At 34.7% G+C, this 24505-nt stretch overlaps 1 protein-coding gene and 1 long non-coding RNA gene across 11 annotated transcripts in view; one reads left to right on the top strand and one right to left on the bottom strand.

The window, feature by feature from the left end:
* LOC110373336 (CUGBP Elav-like family member 1) overlaps positions 1-24505 on the bottom strand; it is a 376248-nt gene that overhangs the window by 301835 nt on the left and 49908 nt on the right. For all 10 annotated transcript variants that reach the window (XM_021330583.3, XM_021330594.3, XM_049840472.2 and 7 more), the window contains one exon: positions 23047-23113. In XM_021330583.3, the coding sequence (XP_021186258.1) occupies positions 23047-23113 (67 nt within the window). The remainder of the gene's footprint in view (positions 1-23046; positions 23114-24505) is intronic.
* Positions 9483-10312, top strand: LOC126056293 (uncharacterized). The gene is made up of 2 exons (XR_010277091.1): positions 9483-9642; positions 9741-10312. It is a non-coding gene; the product is annotated as an uncharacterized LOC126056293 (long non-coding RNA).

Genomic DNA, 24505 nt, shown 5'->3' with positions numbered 1-24505 from the left:
ATTTAGACAGGTAAGATACACTGTTTTAACCAGACAAGACAATAAATAACTCTACACACCACGAAACTAGTAAAACTGTGACCACTTTCCTGTAAACTTCTAGGTAGAAACGTCGTGTATTTCCACGCTTGATCTGTCTAGACCAGCCACGGAGAACAAAATGAATAGAGAAGATATCATAACGCAAAATCTCCAAAGAAAGTAGCGCGCCAAAATGCGGGTGTTCAGGGAACCAGGAACATATAAACTCACCAACTAATAAAGACAAACCTTTGACAGATATGTCTTGATTTGACCAGGAATCCAAACGCCTCGTTAGTTTGCGTAACTGATCACGCCTACCGTTAGTTGCTTGACCTACAAGGAGACGCCTGACCTACCTGCCTTGCATCTCCGCCATCTTTCCTTCCTCCGTGAGACCAGCCCAACGGTTCAGTACTTCAAGACGACACATATCGACAAAGAGATGAGCGGAACTCAAAGTGCTATTGCTAGTCAAAGAGCCATTGAAGAATTTATACGTAAATATCGTACTCGATTTCAATAACTTCAACTTGTATGGATGAATGAATTTCTGTTCATATTAAAAAATTCGTAGCTGTTTGTACGTTAATAGATATAAGGGAATATAGTTGAATTACAGAAGTACATCGTTTTTAAAATAGTTTTTTTTGTTGTTTGACCTTGAAAGTGTTAAATAAAGTGTGTACTATAGTAGGTACAGTCGCTATAAAAACTGTTTTAAAACAATCTAAATAGAAATGGAGATTAAACTACCTGGGGAAAAGTTTTTTAGCTAACCAAGTACCAAAGTCACTTTTTGAAATTCATCATGTTCTGTTATGGATAATATTTTACCTTAAAATGACCCTAATAAAAACTAGATAGTGTATATAAAAACTAATCTAAAACACTAGACTAATGTCACATCTCATTTCTACACGAGCACGTGTCTTTCATTGTGCGACCGTCACCAAAGGAAGCTGTGCGATACAGTCGAGCACAGTCGTAAATAACGCGCTATGACAGAAGGTAATATACGCTCAGCTGTGCCCCGATAGTTTGCTATCTACAACTATTCTGTGCCCGATTGTACGCGACGTGTTGTTTTGAGTTTCTGCGTTTAATCGTTTCTGATCTCTGCTGGAAAATATTGCTGGGTTTTGTTTTGGGGAGATTTATTGGTTTGTGTTTTTTTTTCTTTTGTTTATTTTTAAGAATAAATAAAATGTAATTTTAGAAGGTGCAATTTTTTATTTATTAGCGCTTGCACTTTAAAGCCAATAAATAAGAAAGTAAAATTTAAAGCAGAGGTGTTGAATTTTAATACAGGTGAACAGAAATAAACAGTGATTGATTGGTTTGTTTTGTTTACGTTTGAAGAATAAAATCCAACATCTTAATAAAAAAAAAACACGGGTACTTTACCAACGTGTACTTTGACCAGCTATTTCTTTTTAACCCTGTCGCTGAAACAAGTATCTATTGTGTCATATAGATGAGGTATCAAGGTTATTTTTGAGAAAAAATCTAGTAGTTCGAAAAAAAACAACAAAATCAATCCATTACTTTCAGAAGGCTCAATCAAAAATCAAACAAAAAAAAACTCGTTAAACATTTCAAAAATTAACTTTTCAAACGTAGATAATTTTCCAGACTGAAATATAGGACTTTTATAAAGAACCCTTTTCAACTTGTTGCTGGTTTAATCAATCAAGAGTAATCTTTGCCTAGATTCCCTCAGCGTAAATATTAGCATTGGGCCTTTGGCATGGTCCTCCTACTTTTTCAATCAGAACGATGCTGGGACTGATTGATTATATTCTTTTTGTAGACGACTGTACCTAGAATGTAGTCTGTCTGGGTTGTAACCGAATGTTTTGGGGCTATTGTTTGGAAAACTTATTTAATTTGAAAATGGCTGTAATGACATAAAATACCGATTTAAATAACTGTTTCAATTTTATGTAAACATTTTTTTTTTGATGATGTTTAATTAATGTAGAATAAGTGGATCTTAAGGAAATATTTAAGCCCGTTTACCAACTATATTGGGGTCGGCTTCCAATTTAACCGAATGCAGTTGAGTACTAGTGTTTTACTCAGAGAAAGAACAAAATGATACCAAAATTATAACATGATTTGTAGTATTTCGTATAAAAACTGACCTTTTCCATTTTCTTAAAGCATAAAACATGACTACATAAGATCCGCTTCATTTCACGCAAGACCCACTAAACCAAAAGAACATCTCGTTATCAATAAATTGCCATATCGACCTAGTTATGAACCTCTGCGGGTCCACATATGTTAGATAACGAACCTGATCGGGTCTCGAAAATTTACGTGCATGTATGTAAATCGGTACGAGGCCACAACCAACCGACGGGTTAAAAGGCGTACTATCGTAGACAAAACTATTTTGAGAATAAAAAAATATGAACAAAAATAATGACAGAAATAGGGGTGATGACAGGGTTATAAAATAGAGATTCTAATTAGTCAGTCTTTTAAGTGACCAAAAATATTGGACAAATATTTTTTATTTTAATAAAACCCAAAAAAATACTTAGATTTAAGGCATTGCAATAAGGGGGTGTCTGACGTCACGGTCGCGTAATTTTTTTTCTTAAAAGTGACGTAACACAAAATTCAATCAAAGTGTATCTTTAGTTGTTACCTATCTGTTAGTGAGAGAAAAAAAAAACACGTGTCTATTATTATTTTAAGGTTATCTAAAAGACGGACAAATTACTTTTTTCATTCACCATGCCTATTGTGAAAATAGTCTGATTAATTAACTTTGTTTTAATTATAATATTTCGGAGATGGAATTAATCCAATTAAACAATACTAATTACGAATGAAAGATGTAACTTTAACATAATTAATAAGAATTCCATCTTGATGAATGTCCAACTTCTTGGGTGCTATTATCGAAATTGAAATCTGTCGACATTTCTATTCTTGTTTGTTTACTCCAAAGATGTAAGATAACTGTCTCCTTTTATTTTAAGATAACTGAAAGAGACAAAGAATAAATTGTCGCCAAATGAAATTAGAGTAAGTAATTGAAATTGATAACGTGGCTTTGCTTAATTGAATTAATCGCTGGATATTTTATTAGATTTTCGCTAATTAAAATTGGGCTTTTATCAATAATTAGTTTTTGAGTGTTATAATTGTTGTTATGAGTGGCTTTTTTTAATTAATCCGAGTAATTTTCTTTGTGTATTCACCTTCAGCTATGTCAAAGTGGATTAACACTTTTGTCCGCGACGTTATTTAACTATATACCTACGTAAGAAAACCCAGGTAAATTCACCGTTCACTCCAACCTGAATGTTTTGTTCCGTCCCTTAGGGTGGGCTAAATAACGGATCCCTTTAGTCTTGGCAGGCAATACATAAATAGAACAATAGGCTTTTGCCCATTAAACTTCATGCGAAACCAAAATTTATTTGGCAAAACTTTTTGATTGGATACCCCAGTAAGTTTTTGTTTATCAGTTTTGCCCATCTGCGGGATGGACGGGCTAAATTGTGGCCTGCTTTTGACGTTGAAATAGGTATAAATCTAGGTTTTTACATGGGTCAGATTAACGTCTTAGTGAGTTGCGAATTGGTTTTTCTGATATGTAAGTAGAACATGTAAGTTTTATTCAATTATACTGGGTGGTAGTGGAATTATCCAATCGGACTAGTTTAACACTTCGTTTGATACGAAGATTGAAAAATTTGTTTATAAATGGCATAACAAAATAATTGACAATACAATTATGCGCTGTAATTTTACATCCATTTTTGACCCACATATTTTATACCCAGAAAAAAACGAATCATAGTGTTTTAGTAAGGTCATCCACGAGACGATGCTTTGGACTTTACGCGTTCCCAGGGTCCCGCAAACGCGGCACTTTACAAGCAACAAGTTCCCGTAAAATATACTAAGGCTTCAAGAAAATAATGTTAAAACACTCCACTGAAAAAGTGGAGATAAGATTTTTTATGTAAAACGTAAATCTCGTTTTTTTACGGACACCGTAAGTGTTTTAAAGGGTCTTGCTTTAACGTTGTATCTAAAAATATTTTGATGTTATATTTTTAGGTGAAGTGTGTCAAAAATAAGGTTAAGGAAATATCTTTTGGGAAAAATGTCACGCTATGACAGGATTCTTGATAAATATTTATTATCTTAATATAGTTCAAGTCTTCTTTCGGTCAACATCACATTTATTTTTTTGTAACAAAATTCGGTATACTTTATTCGAATTTCATAATAAAACCACTTAGAAATAACTAATACATATCCAACAAATGGTGCCATAGTCGAAAAATTAAGAACCAATATCTTTATTAACCACTAGTAGATTCAGTTTAATTCATATTGGATTTATTGAAAAACTGAATATGCTAAATAACTTAAGCAGTAAGTAGAAAGATTTTGACAATGCTTATTTGCCTACAGGCCTGAGTATAAATTTTAAATAACGGGTTTGATAAGAAGTCTCATAATTCACAAACGTGGTTCATGTAGGTACAGTGGATTCAGCTGACATCAAATCCAAGCCTAGTATCAGTATCTATAGATGGCTTGATTTCCCAAGCCATACTCCAAAAACACTTACTTTGCATATCTTATACCTATTCATACTTCCTCCTTAAAAGAGACTGAAAAAGTTTTTTTCAGGCTTTCCAAGATGTCTTCAGATTAATGATCCTTATTGTTGAAAATATCAAGCTTCAAGAAACTCGAAATACATAAACGGATGAATATTCTTCAGCGACAAATAAATCAAAGTGAAATGTTTTTTATGAGACGAAGTTTTATTCAAATTATGAATACGGTAGTCAGGTCACCTGTTTCTGACAAGTCTGCTGTCTCCTTTGTTGCTAAATGTGAGAAAAATGTTCTAGATGAGTCAAATGCATCCGTGGAGCTTAGGAAAAAATCTTTTTGTGAGACAAGTAAGATGCCTACTTTTGTACCTCATTTGTTCTAGTTTAGGTCTTTTACAAATCAATGGGAGAAACCTAAGTTTAACAAGTCGACTGATTTAATATAAACGCTACATACATAGGTTGGAAAACCGATTTTATTGAATCGTCAAAGCTTACAAAAATAAAATCTGGAACACTTGGATTAATATTGAGAAGTTTGCAAATATGGTGCGTATTTAAGTTTTTATAATAAACTAGCCGTTTTCCCGCGGTTTCACCCGCGTCCCGTAGGAGCTACTGCCCGCACCGAGGCAAAATATAGCCTACGTTACTCGTAGATAATATAGCTTTCTAATGGTGAAAGAATATTTAAAATCGGTCCAGTAGTTTTTGAGTTTATCCATTACAACCAAACAAACCAACACACAAAGTTTTCCTCTTTATAATATTCGTATAGATAAAAGTTTTTAGACATTTTCAAGAAAAAATAACTTCGACTTTGAGCTACAATATATCTTTTGAAAGGTACTGAAAACAATTTCCAAAATATTTGTCTGACTGCGTTGGATAAAACTTTTTATAAAACGGCGTCAGAAATAACTGCTGTGAATGAATGATCAACTGTTTTGGTGTGTTACTGACACAGTATCATTTATATGCAAAATATCTGCCACAGCACTGAGTAGACCCAAATAAATTTTTGAACGAGTGTTTTCAGAGAATAGTTTGGACTAGACCATTTTTTTCCACTTAAAACTTGGTCTAAAATACTTTTTAGTTTAATCGACATACGCTCAAACTCAATCTGCCTAAAATCTAATAAGTCTAATAGATTGATAAGTTTCTGGTATCGGTAGTTCAATAGCATTTATCATTCTTGCACGTGAACATTGTAGGAAATATAACCCAACCATTTCCAACCAAGATTCAGCTTTACCAATTTACCTACATACTTAAAACAATCTCGAAATTTATCACATCTAAAGATGAATTTTTTATATTTTATCCGCTGCTGATTTAAATGGGGCTTATTTCTAAATTCAAACTTAATCATAGTTTAACGAAAGGTTTAAAATCCACCATATATTCTCTGTAGCACTACCTACTACCTAAACAAGAAAAATGTGAACATCTTAGATATAAATCGCGTCGCCCACATCGACGTTACTTCAGGAGCAACTGACTCAATTTGATCAGTGTAACTGCGTTCCAACTGTCGCCCAGTAACCGCGAGACGCTCGCCATCCAAGTCACGGACTGAGGCGCGGCGGCTGTGACAGCGACGTGGAAGGGAAAATAGCGACTCTAACATGTCTTGAAAACAGAAATAGTTCCCACTTTATCAAGCTTTTTATTCTGTCTGCGTAATTAGTGAGATTTGGCGTGAAATCACAACAGTCGGACAGATCGACAGACAAAATTAGATAGTGAGGAATGTGAAATCAATTCTGTAAATATAATAATTCTGGTAGTATGGTGGGCTCTTACACCAAAACTAATGAATCGTTTTTTATGAAAATTGGTACCTACACCGAGCCTTAGAAAAGATATGCTAGTCAATTTTAATCACTGCACATTCATTTATAATACCACCACACGCTAAAAAGTTTAGTCAGTCACCTCTAAAAATTCCAAAGCATAACAGCCAAATCCATATTTCTCCCAGACAAGTGGGACCACACTTCTATGAAGACCGCGGACAGAGTTCACTAAGAGGTGTTTGTATTGAAATTGATTTATGTAAATTTTGTGGAGAAGACGCGACTACCCTCGCCCGACGTGCAGATCGTTAAAACGAACAGATTTAGTTTTAAGTTTCACGTGAAATATTGTTGGGGAAAAGTATTAGTTTTCCGAGTTTTTCGAGCTTCAGTTGTGTTGGTTTAGTTCGTGTCGAAAACATATTTTTTGTGTCGACCATTGTTAGCAATGTTTGAAAATCTGAAAAATACTTGGAGTTTAAAAAAATATTCTGTAGCTACAATACTATAATATACAATATAATAATATTATAAAGCTTACGACTAAGAACAATATTATTTCTGAACAAATAAAGAAAAACAGAAGCTATCATAATAGCTTAAATTAGACTTGACATCAACGCGCAGTAATAAACCAGCCAAAAAAGCTAACTTAGATATTTCAATACCCACGGCTAACAAGCAAAACACGACACGAAAAATGTCTTTGATCATAATAAAAAAAAATATCCAAATACATCACATCGGTTAGCTTGTACCCGTCGTTCATCAGGGAAAACAGGGTAATATAAAAATTACGTAACACCCAAATGCTACTCATGAGGATAACATCAAAAAATAATAAAGAAAAGTCATATTTTTTCCAGCGCAACACATCATATGGAGCACGTTGCTTGAGAAATATGTCAGTCGGTGGTATCTCCAGAGAGTTTTACTACATTACAATCATGATTCAGCGTTTGATGGGATTTTTATAAGGGTTAGTTTTCTGTCAGACTTGACAGGTCTGACATTTAGAATAGTCTGAGATTAAGAAATTGTGAAAACTTGGGTGCAAAAGGTCTTTTGGTATGCAGACGAGATTATTTAGAATTTTAGGAATAAAATCGGTGCAAAATTATGTAAGCGTCTCTGCAAATCGATAGGTATTATAACGTATGCTTTGTTAACAGAGAAGCTGTCATTATATATTTTTGAATTAAAAAAATGTTAACACCGAGGCAAAATAAAAACGACGTTAAATCTATTTCCCGCCCAAAAAAATCCAAAATCCCTTTGACAAAACTTATTATTGCTAAATTGATGGAATATTGATAATGTACACACCTTTTTTCGTTGAAAAACACTCGATGTAACGTGAAACACTTTGATCCCGTATTCGGGCAATTTGGTATTCCAGCGACGGAGGTTGTAATCAAAATTTATACGTTCAAGGCCTGATTGAGGTCTGTTTTGACAAAGATCCGGTGCTTCTATTAGACTTCAAATCAAACTTTGTCGACGTGTCTTATGAATTTTGCAATAGATACATAAAGTTAATATGATTACGATATTAAATTATGTGACGAAGGACTTTTGTAAGAGCATGAAATTACTTTCTTTGATACTAAATTAGGCCATATTGGGATAAAAAGACTTGATTTATTTGAGTGACTGTATCGGTAATTAACTATCTCTAAAAGCAATGTATGATAAATAGGTTTACTTGAAAAGCGTGATTGATTTTTTCAAAAGATTGGTTTTCACTGTTAATAAAGGTGACAAATCAATCAAATAGAATAGGCCATGTGTGTAGCTGAGATAACCTTATTTGGTGACAATATCGTTATCTACACTTGTCTTAGTGTTACTGTTTAAGAGTAAGTACAGAGTATGATACTCGTAACTCATTTAATACTGTTAAAGATGAAACATCAGCCAAACAGCATAAAACTATGTCTTAACTAAAACTTCCAAAGACAACACAATATCAACCGATCAACAGCAAAAAAATCTCGATCCACTCGATCACATTTCACGTGTCCAACCCCAGAGACTGCCAGTAGCCGGTCGATTAAACAGCTGAATTAGTGCGGGGGGATACACAGCTGGGACCCTATCATATTTCAATATAGAAGCCGACGAGTAATGAGACAATACGGTGATTGCGACAAGCTTGATGTACATCGCCCCTTGAGTGCGGAGTTCGTGACGGGAATAAGGGATGCAGCGTTCGTGTTATGCGGTTTATGATTTCTAAGGTTTTATGTTGTAAGTGGGGTCTAACTTGAATGATTTTTCGTTTCGAAAGTGAATATTCAGGACAGTTTTTCTCATTGCATTTGGCTTACCGATCTATTTATCAAATGTTATAATCAACTTATAAGATCTTGTTAATCAATTAAACGCTGATTAACGAAATTCCTGACATGGTAAATGGGCACTTTTCTTATTGAGAACTTTTCTCTGAAAATTGTTATAAGTAAATATCCACCTAATACCAAAAAAACAGTTCGCAATCACAAAACCACGTCTCAAAAATGCCTACCCATCGATCATTCACAAGCGCACTACCTACTCAATCTTCATACCAACCACGCAATGTACTCGCACCAATTTGAAACTTTCTCCAATCATTAAGTCGTACCCCAGGTGTCCCCAAGACGGACATAACGGCTAATGCACCTATTTATGTTATTGAAAACTCAATATCTTCAGGACAGTTACAAATGGCTCACGGCAGCGGTGATCAGTCTTTCCCATTGTTTAATGGAGAAGTATTTTAGGCTTGGTGGTGCAGTGGAAGCGGGGGAACATGGAAGAAGAAAGTTAAATATGTATTATTGAAGTAGTCACTCTAACAAGTGTGAAGATTTTTGATATGCAATACTTTCTTATGCATATAAGTTATGCTGCATTTACGGCCAGTTTCTTCATCAAAAGTTAAAGTTAAAGTTATGGGTAAGGTAAAAGTAACGGTCAAATTCATTTTTTCAAGGCTAAAGTGACAGCAAAAATAATAGAAAAATTGAATTTGACCGTTGCTTTTACTTTAGACATTACTTTAGCCATAACTTTAACCTTTAACTAGTGACGTGTAGTCTCACAGGCGTCGTGTGTTCGGTAAATTCTTAGAATTGACGATTTCCCCCCGCTTCCCGGGACCCAGCGTCTCAGTAGCTTTTGTTTTGGTGCCAAAACGACCATAGAAGGGAGCAGACGTGGCGTAAGATAAATAACAGGTTCGTAATTTTAATTTGAAATTCTATTGTAGCCTGTCAGGCTACATGTCCCTAGTTGTGAAATAAATATTTTTTCGAACAATTTTTTTTGCTTTTAGTGTAAAATGGCAGAAAACGCTAGGAAACGTGAACTTCAGCCGTCGACTTCATCAAAAAGAACAGTATTACGAGTGGATATGAAGAGGAACTCAATGCCCTCTTGCTAGCTTCAGACCAATCAGACAGTGAAGGTGATATTGAAGAGTTTTAGGTTTTCGACCGTGAACTTCTGCAGTTACGTGAAAGTGACCAAGATGAAGATCTAGAGGAGAACATTTCAAGCAATGTGGGGAGCGAGATCACTAGAGAAGGAGATAACACTGATAGTTCGGATGATGCCTTGCCTCTTTCGGAATTACGAAAATCGAATTTTGAAAAAATTGCCAATGATTTATGCCAAACAGAGTGTGTGTCAGAATTTTTATGTTTTGTTTTCAGAAGTAGCTTTTATGTTTTTTTTTATCTTTGTATTGTTTTATTTTTAGTAAAAAGAGTTACATTTGTCATATCATTTATGTAAGGTCTATTAAAATGTTAAAATAAGGATCTCAAGTCAATTAAGGCTGAAAAGTACAACTAAGTGTTAATTATCATTTGTGTTTAAAGTGATTATAAAAACTGATTGAATTAATTTATATTTGTTTTATTACATTCCAACAAATAAATATCAACGCATTTTAAATCATTATAATGCAATTTTATGACAAAATTTAAATTTAAAAGTAGTAGCCTGTGAGACTACATGTCCCTTATAGTGTTCTCAATTTGTCACGTCCCTAGTTAAAGGTTAACTTTTGATGAAGAAACTGGCCGTTAACGAAGTGAGTGTGAAAAGTATCAAAGATTTATTTTAATTGCCGACTGCTAAATGAATGTAATGGATATTTATGTAATCACTCAAATTATATGAAAAGTTTACATTACTTTTAATATAAAATTACGCTACAACAGTCAAGCAACGCAATCAAATTATACTCAGCCAAATATTTTAACACATCCAACATAAAGTATCGATTTAATTCCAAAGCACACACGCCAAACTTGTGATTAAAACTTTCCAATAACTGGCCACTGGACATTTTCCAACGTCAGCTGATTAAAAACCAACCGAGTTGAAAACCCAAATAAGTTGAAAAACCAACCCGGTTGGATGGGAATACTTTTGTCTGGCACTAATCTTCGAAATGGGGAGCTCATCATCAATGGTGTAATATGGAAACGGGTGAAAATTATGCTTTTGTATTCAAGAAATATGCAAGGGGAAAGTAATATTTTTATTGACATTACTAAGGAAAATGAAAAACATTTTCCATATACGAATATCAGTATTACTGATGTCATCTGACATTATGATAATTTGGTTTCACTAAAGTGGAATATTTTTATCTCTTTCATAGCCATGGGCACAAAAGTTAGGGTCAAAGCATTGAGCCATTCTAGGACCCAAATGATAATGACTAATGATGATTAAGTACCAAGCCAAATTACAAAAGCGAACACTTACAAACACATCCCTATTCACGGCACCACTAAATCACTCACAGAATACCCTTAAAAAACGCGAATAAAATCTTGTCAGTTAACTTCGTTTGTACCTCAAGCTGAAACAAAAAAGGGTTGTAATATTTCAACCGAGGTTTTTTACCCTATCAAACATCGCTTGGGCGCTTACCACGGTCGATAAGGTCGGGTACCCACTGTATTATCTTGCGTCCTTCGCACGGCTCACTCTAATGCTCTTTATGTTTTTATTCCATTACTTTAGGCCGCACCGCGAGTCTACCCTTAGGTTTACGTTCCCGGTGGCTGTCGTTAAGGTAAAGTATTGCCATAGGTAATGTAAATGCCTTTTACCAGTGCTGCTTATTTTAACACGCTAATGTTTTTTCTGTCAGTAAAACAATAGTATGTTGATACGTATTTGTTGCTTTGCTCTGGGAGTTTTATTTCTGTTCTCGGTAATGGGCTGGCTGTTAGGTTTAACTTATGCAGAGACATTTCTACGAATTGCTTTTAGCTACATTGTGGTTTTTTTTGGCATTGCAAAATACTTATTATTTACTAAAAAAATCGCTTAACTCTAACAAGATTATACAATTCAACTGTAACTAAACTGAAAAAAAAAAAACAATTTATCAAAGAAACACCCAATTCCTTCTAACACCAACAATCGAAGATCAACGAAAAATTCTCTGACAAACAAAAATAAATAACATCAAAGCAGTAACCAAACAAAATCTCTTCCATTTGATCTAAAAATAAATATACGAGTAGTTGTATCTCAGTAGCTTATCAAGTGTCGCAAATTGCAAGAGTCAACAGAGCGGGCGGGTTATTTATTTAACCCACCTGTTACTAAAGTGATATATTAACTCGGTACTTTATTGCACTACGTTAACTTTTTTAGAGTTCAACTGGTCGCGTGACGATGCATTTGTGTGTAATGTAATGAGAGTCTTTCGGAGTTTTTGGTTAAATAAAAAAAAATACTTACGATTGCATACTTTTGAAGTACGCGTGTCTTTTCCAGATGCAGTGTAGTACTTTGACAAACACATAAACGTAATTATATATGTACTTAAAAACAATTAGAGTTAGGTAGGTAGGCGTGGTGATTAATGCTCAATCCTTCTCCGTGTGAGAGGAGGCCTGTGCCCAGCAGTGGGACGATAAATAGGCTGTAACTAACTAACTAACTAGAGTTAGGTAGTTCCTAACAGGTCATATAGACGATTCAAATTATTCTGGCATGCCGACACGGCATATTTAATTACTTTCAAACATAACTTCTCGCCAGACCGATCCCGTCACCCCGGGCCCAAAAAGCCAAAAAGTACAAAACACAAGCCAACGTGGGGCGACACAGACAAAAATATACCCAACAAAATTGAATTAGAGGAAAATTTGCAAAACAACAGTCTAATCTAGCAGCCGAATGTTAATTAAACAAATTACCAGAGTGTTGGACGATCTAGCGACAAATTCCAAGTTTTGAAAAGTACGGACTTTACGTACGTGAGTAATTTACTAATGCACCGACGTCGCAGTTTCGTATCGCAAAGGGAATGAAATGTGGCGGGCTGCGATTGGGAGGAGCGGAGAGGGCGCGGAAGCGGTTACCGAGATTAAGAATTTAGAAATTAAGAAACAAAGATACTGATATCAACTACAATTTGGGTGCTCAGAAATTCAATATGGATGAATTTAAAATTGGCAATATTTATGGAATGACGCAAGTTGACAAAAAATATACTTACATAACATTTTTGTGCCATTTTATTTGTGTATTAAGTATCCATGTAACTAATGGTGAAACTTTTACAATTTACAATTATTCAATGTCTAGGATCTAGACAATTATTTTATCTCAATGTTATCAACTATCGCTCAAAACAACCACTCATAATGAACCAGGACACACCAGAACCAGGAAACACGTCCAACCAGCCACTTCTAAATCGTTCTTTCACTCCCCACTAAGTCCTCACCCGATTTCCTCACCGCCACGCTGGGAGCGCACCTCTCTCTCATCATATTTGCAGCTTTCATTACAGATATTAAAAACTATGTAGTCGGGATGCGATTCATTAATACGAAAGAATGCAGAACGCAATACTAGTTGTTTTTTCTCTCTTTAGTTTATTCAAACAATGTTAACAAGATTATAACCGTGTAATATTGTCTCGGTCTCTTTGAGCGTGTTCATAGGTTCTGTCGTTGTGGTATTGTTTTTTTTTCTGTACTTTTATTTTAAAGGAGAGATCTGGTTGCGTCACCGCGTTCGTGTAAATCATTGAAGTAGTAGATGAGATAAGAATGTGAAATTGTACATTACACAATGCGTTTGAAATTCTGGAAATCTTATTAAGCTCTTCAATAGTCAAGGCATATTTTTGTCTAGGTGGTAAATGGTGGTGGATTTTTAGGAAGCGACTGCCTGCGTGACTTCTTAAGTCTTCATTGGTACGACTGATTGTCAGAGAGTCTGACTTCTGACGAGTCTGACTTAACGACCGCCAAAAAATGATCAAATGACAGCGGGATCCCACAACTTAAAGTTTGTAGGGGAAAGTGGTATAAGATGGGGTCGTGGGGTAAGATGGGGATTGCGAAAAAAAGAATGTTCCAAACATGCTTTGAAATTACTACTAACGTCATTTAATGGCCTTTTGAGTAAGTTATTCAGTGGCATTCATATCATGGCAGAAAGTGCGTGCATTGAGATTTCGTAAGTAATTTATTGATTTTGACACTTTTTATCTAATATTTCGATTAAGTGATCTACGTTACTGTGTGAAATATGTGACAATAAGACGGACGAAGTATTTTTTTCGTAAAGTTGACATATTTTGCCAATTTATGAGCAATGTTTTAATCGAGTAGCTTTGGTTTTCTAATCTCAAAAAAATAAAGTTTGGTAAATTGTCGTTTGGGGCATGATGGGGAACAAACTGCCATACTTACGGAATCTCCATACAAAGCTGAACTAAAAGAAAGACGAAGAAGTAACAAACTGAAAACGAAAAATAAGAAGACACAGAAGAAAACCAATAAAAAAACTAGAAAGCCAGCCAAAAAAAAATGATGAATCTTAGAGTGACACTGAGGATACTGAATGTTAAATACTGTCAGGGTTTGTATTCTCAATCTACTGAAGGATAGATCACTTGTCAGTGGTGTGGAAGATGGGCGCATTGTCCATGTGCAGGAGCTGAAGACGATGATGATGAGGCGGTACATATTTGTCCCGATTGTGGCGACAGTGATTGATTTAATGCACCCCACAATCATACCCCCATCTTGCCCCATTGGCGGGGGCAAGATGGAGAAAGGCACAGTTTTGAAAAAAAAAAAATTTTCATAAGAAGATTTAAATTTTTGAGTTATTGTTGATTAGAATATAAGAGAACTAAGACTGATTGTTTCTCAATTAAAGTTTCTATTTCGTATAATTATTTTTTGTTTGTATTTCAGCCACTTTTCCTTAAAGGCCCCATTTTATACCACTTTCCCCTACATTATAATTTGTTAATTAAATTAATTAATTTATATATTATGTGTGTACAATTTCACCTAACACAACACGAATACTACAACAACACGTTATGCACTCACTATGTACTTAGCGTAGTAATTCTACACGAAACAATGGACTGACCGAGGGGTACATACAACGGCGAAAACTTTCCCAGCTTTGTATTTAGCATAAACAGTCCGAATAAGTCAAACTAATTGCATGTTACATTGCACGCTGAAGCCTGTGTGTTACATTAGGGTAGTAAACATAGCTTGTTTAATTTAATACGCATTACTGTAATATCAATTACTAGATTTAGTGGGTAGTTTTGCTCATTTGTTGTGGGAAGCACTTCAAGTAGCCAGGAAAAAGGAGCCTAGAGGGCTTCTTTGCAGAATGGGGTTATGTAACATTGACGGATTTTTATCAAATCGAAGCAGTAGTTCCTGGACGAATGGTTTCAACCACAAACGATTTCTTTAGCTTAATTATATTAAATAAAAATCTTAATAAATTGTCTAAGAGAAGACAAGATTTTAGAGAAGAGTCACAATTTTCTGTGGTCTTATTCAGTGTGTAGCCGTAATATCGATCATGTCAAAATACAGAATTAAACTACCTAATTCCGCCATGCTAATTTAAATCAGACAAACCAATGTATCAAATACGACACAATATTACCATTTATCAAATTCAAAATACACCGTTCTAAATTAACAAATCAAAACCTGGACATTATTACCACAAATTAATAATACATTATTAATCATTTTCAGAATTAATATAATAACCTGTGTTATGAAATACTAGTTCAGTTAAAATATGGAATCAAATGTACTAAGAGTGAAGGAAACTGTTATATTGAAGCCGGTATTTATTATAGAAAACTATAATATCGAAGCGTGGTCGACAGTATTTTAATTAATGTATTACAAGCTGTCAACGTCAAAACTCCGGTAGGGTTGCTAGCTTCAAGTTACATTTTAGTTATGATTTACTAGCTGTTTCACAACAATACTACATGCATGGATAAAAACATCTGTTATGGATAAATTCATAACAAAATGTTATATTAATAGGCTCAGCAATTTCATTTCATTTGAATTAGCAAAGCGTTGCCAGTATTCGCTCTCCAAAAGCTTAGTGAGCTTATATATCAGAATAACATGCCTAAAAGCTACTATTGGCCTTTATAGAGGAAGAAGTTTCATCGGAACGTTGGAGAAACCGCAGGTGGAAGCTATTTCAATTATATAATAAAAAGTATATAAAACAATCTATGTAATAGGAATATAAGTGTGAACATTTATGTAGACGATGGATATAATTTACCTATTCAAAATGTAAAACACATTAGAAATAGTGACAACCCTATAATCGACATCAGAATTGAATCGATAGCGCACGTTTTCCCGTTTAATTAAAATTTCGACATAATATTACCTTTGAACAACCCTACGCTGCAACTAGTAATTATGGTGTCAATGTAAAAGGGCAGTTATTTTTAAACCACGCCTACATTCAAGGGTTATTTTAACTACAACTTCTGAATTATAGTGGCACGTTAATATTTCTCACAATCAATTTAAGTTAAAATGAGATACTACGCCATATTAATACTTATAGGAAAATTTTGAAGAAATGATTTACTCAATTCATGTACCTATTTTAATTCTCTCTCAATATTCTTAACATCTTGTTTGCCGCTAATTATAAAACAATAGAAAATCAATTGTGTCGCGCGTATATGCAGATACATACATGCTCCGACGTACAACGAGTTACTAAGTAAGCACACATTCAAGGTAAAACATCGCACACACACACAAACTTGTAACAAAGAAGTAACGCACACATGCACACAATCTCATATTTAACCTACCCCCATGATAAGAATATTACGTAGAAGGAAAATGGGCCCCAACACAGCTCCCGTTTTAACCTTTTGACCGCTATTGTACAAATCACTTTATGGGCTCCGTACGAAAGTAAGAACAATATTTCGAAAAATGAATATGGTTGCAAAACCTTTCTCTTTAGGAGAATTGGTCCTTTTCTTCTGGTTAGAATCAGTTATTAGTAGTGATGTACAGATAGCAAGTAATTCTAAAGTGACAATTAGAAAAGGTATTAATTTCAGATTTCGTGACAGACTGGACTGTGTGAGCCATATTAACTTGTGGACAGTGGTATGAGTTGCATGATTGTTAACTTAGTTTTTATATTTTATTCGACAAGTTGTGTTATGTATCTGTTTTTTGTCCCTTGATAAATAAATAAATGGTATGTTTTTGATTTGGCAACATTTTAAACAATAAAAAAAATTGGTGAAGGGATTTAGTTCTTTTGTATGGCTACATTTAGGTTGTGACTATTTTAAATCAAAATACACATTATGTCTTTAAATAGTTCATCAACCTTAGAAGGATAGGATAAACAACACATCTAATTACCAAACAAAATCTTCCAGAATCTTCCATAAAACACAGATAACATCCTAACCAACCTTATACCCCATAAACAGCGTGACACCATAACCCAATTCCATAGACAAAAAGCACTATTTACCTAACACATTGTCGGTACATCGGCCCACGTACCATAGTTAATTGAAAACTGTCCCTACCGGGTTTATGCCCCGATTTTAATAATAGATAACATTGACGGCCTAAGTCTTCGGCCGATGGCTTCATACTAGATTAGTTTGTGACACGGTTTTACTAAAAGGTAGATAAATTACGCGTGTGTGGTTTGGCAAAGTTATGGCTGTGTAGTGAGATAATGGTGAATTTGAATAAGGCCCTCCAGATCCCAGATCCCAGATGTGTGGATCTCATCATTGGTGGAAATGCGGATTAAAATGCATGAAATAACTATTATAGGCTACTTAGCTGTGATAACTTGGCTAAGTAATCTATAGGTAGGTTTAGGCCTCTTATTTTGTTAGGTATGTTGTCAATTCAAACTGTAAAAAATTTTTGCACTTGCAAATAATACCATATTAATTTAACTTGAGAAAATATATCATGTAAAAGACACAATGACATGTGCTGTTCAGTTTACCTAAACTGTATTCATACATGCAGCCTCAAATATTATGTGATAAGATAACCAAAGTATGAAAAATGCAATTGTCTTTGTTCATATGCAAGAAGGACCGAGTCTATACCTAAAAAAACTGCATAGACTCCAATATAATATCAGAACTGACCGCTGCCATTTCCAATTTCCCAGCTAATATTTCCAGCCATTACCATAAGCCGTCCAACTAATGATCTCCATCTCATGTTTTATTAAAACCTCGTGCGACCAAGACAGTTTCGTCCTCTACAAATAAAACCATAGTCTCCAAGTAACATTCAAGGAAAGTTTCAATTGAAACGTCAAGATAACGAATAACAATAGTCTCCGATGTTCAGCGTCTGTTTGTATTGGGGACGCAGTTTCTGACAACTTTTTGTATCCACTTTAGTTTCGTAGGATCGCATTATTTTCTCGTTGATTTACTGGCGAAGCAAAAAATTTATTGTATGTCTGTCTGGCTGAGTTTGTGAGTTCTTATTCAGATCAATGCGTAAAGAGTTTTCGTCCCCTTTTGTGTCTGCTAAGAGTTTTATTTTCAGATTAAATATAATTTATAACTGGCTGTTCGCCGCGGTTTCACCCTTTCCACAATGTGGTAAAGAGTAGACTATTTCTTCTCTTCGCTTCTAAATAATTGGTATACCTGATTAATTCCCATTTATTTTAGTTCATTACCTACATAATAATGTTTGGTGTGAAACCCGACAGACACACAGACAGAATTACTTTTACAAAATACTTTTTTGAGTACACTAAATTAACTTATCCAATTTCTGAGACAAAGTTAAGGGCCATTTCACCCCTCTCCACATTGCATTTTAGTTATGAAGATTTAAAGCTAGACCTTACGTCAGTCGCGTCAGACGGCCACGGAGTGCCCTCAACGAGTTCGTAACACAAGTGGAGAGACTGTCACTCTTGTGTTCTACTCAGCTGAATAATGTAGGGCCTAATTTAATATACCAACTGATTTATAGGGCTGATTTTTTATTAGTTTGACATTTTGATATTTTATAAAATCTATTGCGGTTTTATTTTATGTAGCAGATGCTTTTTTTTGAAAAGCGTGTGAGCCATGCTTGTGTCTGTATGTGTGTGTGCCTGCTTGCGTTTGCACACAAACGCACAACAACCAAAAGTCGCCCATGAAGCATAGAGTGAATATGATTGTTTATGTAATAGTTTGAAAACAAAAACACCAATCACTCAATAACACACAAAATCAGTTCTAGTCACGTAAACAATAACGGCCTTAAAAATCTACCCCGTCAAAACACTACACAGAAAGCCATAAAACTTAACACCTAAGCAGTTATCAAGGGGGAAAATATTAAGAGAAGGCCCCCCCCTGCGAACCGGTTTATTGACCGTCTGGTGTAGTTACAGAGATCGCGAACACCTAATCAGGGGCAGGTAATTCTAGCGGCCGTGGAGAGCAGCTGATTGGTTATCGATCCAGTGCATCCTTGGCTTGGCTAAAGATAGTTTCTGTTATTGATGGGCGCCTGGTACTCGACTTTCGCAATCTTATAGTATTCAAGTCTAGCCGTCTGGCTTTTTGAAGTCTGCTGTTGATGTTTTTGTAGCTGTCTGTTTGTGTAAATTTAGAATCTTGTTTTTGTTGATTGGAATGAAAATCAACATAGCTAAAGATATATACTTAATATTTCTAAACTCGAGTCTCACAAAAAGCGAAGTATAGTTTAGTTGTGTAGTAGCCATGTACATGTATAGTAGTGATTGTTATTTTACATCCAATTTTTGTCAAAATATCTAAGTTTAATATACACCCACTTCTCATATTTTCCTCGACTCCAGCATACAATTCGAGTGACAATAATATCGCCGTATTAAGACTCCAACACAAGTTCACTCAGAATTTTCCTAACGATGGAAAATATTTCCATTATTATCTCTGTTTATTATAAAAGCTCAATAGTTCAGTAACCACATTATTTGCGCTATATCCTTGTATATTAAGCGTCGTCAAAGAAAGCAATATTTAGTACATAGATCAAATAGGTAGCTATTTATACAAAATATTGTAGAAGCGGCTTTCTGATTAATAGGCCAACGAACAATGATCTTACGCATGAAGTTACCTACATTGGAGCGGAGTATTAATATCTGGTCTAAGTTACGGGATAACGCGTATGGACAACGAATATTTTGTGATAACTTATATAAAACTATAGTTCATAATAGGCTTTAGACTTAAGTAGAATATTTTCAAGAAACTTTAAGCTTTGAATATGTCATTAATTAATTAATTAATTAGTAATTAATTATGCAATTGAAGATATTTGGAACTTACAGAAGTTCAAGTAGAAGGAAGAAAGCGAACAGTTTGCAATGCGTTGCAAAACTAAATGGCAATGCTGCCAGTCTATTGGGTACACTACCGGTGGACAGCAATGAGGACCAATGTATAGAGACACTTTATTAGGTTAAATAAGTATTCTATCTTTTTATGTCAATATTAGTTTTGTTTTATAGTAAGTTGTAAATGTATTAACAAACTGAGTTATTATAAACTTCAATAAAAATGCTTCGCTACGTGGCAAAAAAAATCTTTTCCAAAACATTAAAGAAACAAAATTTTGCAATTAATCTTTAGGGAATTGTGGTTGAAATCGCTGATCCCTCATAACTTAACAACCCCATCAACAATATACTCGTATAATATTAGAGCTGAGGGGCAGATGCGTCACACTGGCCGCACGTTTACACACGAAGGCGTCCATCAGGAACTCCATAGTGAACAAGCATGGTGGTGGACGCTCAATCCTTCTACGAGTGAGAGGCTTCTGTTGATGATGATATTCTCAAGGCAACTTGAAATAACTGTTTGAGTTTTCAAATCTTTTTTTTTCTGATGGAAAATCATCATATGACTCCTTCCGCTGTGGGTTGTCAGCGGTGAAAGAGTGTCAGATTTTTAATGACTAAAAATCCATCATGTTCCTTTGTAGGCCTTTTATGTACCAAGGCTGCAGTAACTCTTTCGAACAATCCAATGCACTCGAACTGACAGACGTGCTGCTAGAGAGTTTGTTGCGCCACTTCTTCTTCCCAGCAAAAACATATAGGAAGTGGTGAAGGGTGGGCCTTTAGGGGCCTGTCTTTTCTAATTTTTTTATGACGTTTGAAAAGTGCTGCTTTGCAGCCAAGTTTGAATAAATTATTTTATATTTTATTTTCAGATTTAGTTGAAGAGAGAGAGATTTCAACCTCGATATTTAAGGTTCCATAAAATGTCCACGTAAAAAAATCACTCCAGCCAAAGTTAACGGTTAAAATCTTCACTCAGTGTCTGTCTACTTTATGTTTAGAGAAGGCTACAACTACGTGCTACGGCGTAGCCCTAATGGCGGCCGTCAGCTACGCGGCTACGAGTAGCTACGTTCACTAAAACTTTTATAACGTTTCAGAATGGCTTCAGTATTTCTATAAGTAACACATTATGTGGGATCGTGTTTATGTTTTGATAAGAGTATTACGACTGTCAGTTGCATTACGATGTCATAGATGTTTGAAGTATCTCAATAATGTACTGTGTTTATGGCTTTGAAATTGTGTTACCTTTTGAGAAACTTTAAGGTTAACATAAAACGTTCTAAATCTATATTGAATCCATTTTGGCCAAAGACACGCAAGTATGGTGGTATATAATACATGAATGGTTCGAACTATTATTCTGCTTCACAAGTTCAAGTAGATTTTGTATTTAATAACTAGATATGAAAGCCCGGTTATCAGGAACATCCGTCATCCAAATACAGGCCTACCTTTTATTTTCCTAATATTAAAAAATCAAACTATTCTGCCTCTCAAACCGAAAATTCACTCAACAACTGTACAAACAAAACAGTTTACAGTACCAACTGAATAAATAAACAGGTTGCATCAAACGGGAACTGAACCGGCTTCTCAAAGGTCGAAGCACATAATACATTTGTTACACGAATCATATTCCCGACAATATCATTTCGTGAGTCGACGTAGCATGAAATACGCCCTGAGTGACTCGACACAAGACGCCACTAAAAGCGATATGTATGTGCTGTAGTGGAAGCTATAATATTTATTAGTGAGATGCACTATTGCATGTAAATAACCTTCTTTGTTCAGTTTTGGATTTTAAACCATGATAAAGTCGTCACACTGTGGTCCTAACAAAAGGACCTATTTTTGGTGCTGTGTGATAATTTATATAATGAAATTATGTTGTATACAATAATATTTAAATTAAGAAATTAGCTACGATAACTCTCAATCATGCTGTGTCCTACCTGGTACATACTTCGTCCGTCTTTAATAAATGAATGATAATAATGAAAATTATATTCCTAAAGCTTTTTGCACTTTTTAACCCGCCGTCCCAAAAAAGTGGAGGTGCAATTCGGAACTTGTTATGTCTTGTTTACATAATTATGGTAATGCAGAAGCTATCCATTAGCTCTCACTATCTTCATCTGTATCTACATCACAAGCATGACCAACTCGTCCTTTCCGAAACGAACCTTTCTCGTTGTAATATTTCATCCCCCCGCACGGCACACCCTTCAAAATCATGAAAACTTCTTTCCCAGTGATTTGATGATATTGCACTTTGACGAACGCCCGGCTAGGGATACACAAAAAAAAGAAAAAAAACGAAACAAGATAGATGGCTCCCGTGAATGAATAGAAACAGATTGGAGGGTCCTTGAGACCTGGCAAGCATATGTCAAAGAGCTTTTTTTTATTTTATTTTTTCACAACCTCTCATTTTGATTGAAGTGTTATTGTCGACAGATTCTTTGTTATATACCTTTTTTGGTTTGTAAAAAATATTTTTTATTAAAGTGCATTTTTCTCTATTGGTGTTAGAAAGGGTCATGAATATTTTTTAGGGTTAATGGATGATGCGAAAATAGATTTGAATGAAGTGTAATATGGAAATAAGGTTCAAAATAAATTTGATTTTTGACAAGTGTTGCATCTTAATAGGCTTATTTGAACACCTTTGAAAGGGTGCAAAATATTTATAAGAAACTTAAGTTTTGTATTGAATATTATGTTTTTGTAAAAGCAACTTTGTGAATGCAATTGAAAATTAATCAAAAGAAAAAAAAAACATTTTTTTAGTTAGAGTTAGAAGTCTTATAATGTTGCTAAATGGCAACATTTGCATATAAACAGTGTTAACAACTCTCGAATTGAAATAATATTTTAGTAAACAAGTAGAATATCTTAACTAATAATAATTTAAAGTAACTTACCTGTCAGTTCCACCGGCCATTGCCTTGTAGTCTTGTATATCCATGTCGCCCATGTACTGAGAAAAATCTGGAAAAAAAGAACTTGTTAGATTTTTGTATTGGATTCTTAGAATAAGCTGGAAGATTCAACTAACCTAAAACTTCCTCTGGGTAAAAATAATAATACTAAGTATAAATGAATTTGCAGGCGTAGTTGTATATTTTTCTGACTGTTATCTACATATGTTATTACAATTTTGAAAAATATGCTAAATACTAATATTGTCCATCGGTATAATGATCATATTTAAAAATCAAAAAACAGGAAAATCAAACTCTTGACTGTCCTCCTAGACAGGCCATTTCTCAATTTTTCGACAACAAAACAAACGCACACCCATCACCATATAAATCAAAGCGAAATCTACGGAGACGGATAGCGAATTATTAATATCGCAAACGATTTTCGACATCAATTGGTGGCCCTCGTCGAATTTCGTCGCGATTCCGTATTCGACCCACGTGCCCTCCCTTCGGCGGGGAGGGGGGAGGTACAAATCACGCGCACGCTGTGGCCGAGCCACTAAATGAATATTGACATCCCACTAGATAACGGGTTGAATTGATAATCGGGTCGTGATAGACTATTTTGTTGGTGTGAAGTTAATTTTGTGATCTTTTAGAGGCTTATTTTATTTTTGTATTCGATTTTTTGTGATTGACAGATTTTTTATTTAGTTCTTTCAGCTTTCTATAAAAGATTGACGGCAGAGGTCGAATGCGTCAAGTTGAAGATCGGGCCTCAGAGGTGACTTATGGCAAAGGATATCAACATCTGAAAAATGTAAGATGATTTTGGGTTATATTGTGCACTATACGTACTTATGTCCCTTTGTATATGGTCAGTGGTTACCTAGTAAATTAAATTTACAAATTGATTCTTGATTGCTTTAAGTTCACGACACTGCGATAATAGACTCCGAATTTCTTATTCATGTAATCTTTTTCAACATACTGAAGAGCAAAAAAAACGACTGTAGGACTATATTTCCTTGAATAAATAGAAATAAGTGGTATCATTCCTATGCTGGTATATTTTACCCGGTAATGTTATCGCTGGAGATATTTAATATAGCTGGTTTTCGCGAAGATTTGTTAGTCACTTGGGGAAAATACCTCATTTTAGACATTCTTAGGCAATAGCCATAATAGACCAAAGTAGTGGGAATTATTATATTAGGTTTTGCTAATAAATTACGTTTATTTAGAGAAGATTAACCTGTTGTACGTCGGAGCGCAGATATACGCTATTCGCAATTGATTTTCTATTGTTTTATAATTAGGAATATTCAAGTACATAATATACATATGTTAAAGTAAATAGGTACATAGTATTTGATAAAGCCGTTTGTGGAATACTATCGTTAATATTACAAATAGCTAAGTGTGGCATCGAAGCCTGCATATACCGTCAAAAATT

This window comes from Helicoverpa armigera, chromosome 13 (genome assembly GCF_030705265.1).
Source record: "Helicoverpa armigera isolate CAAS_96S chromosome 13, ASM3070526v1, whole genome shotgun sequence".
Lineage (NCBI taxonomy): Eukaryota > Metazoa > Arthropoda > Insecta > Lepidoptera > Noctuidae > Helicoverpa > Helicoverpa armigera.
The sequence above is the reverse complement of the archived record's forward strand: the minus strand, read 5'-3'. Positions and strand labels throughout refer to the sequence as shown.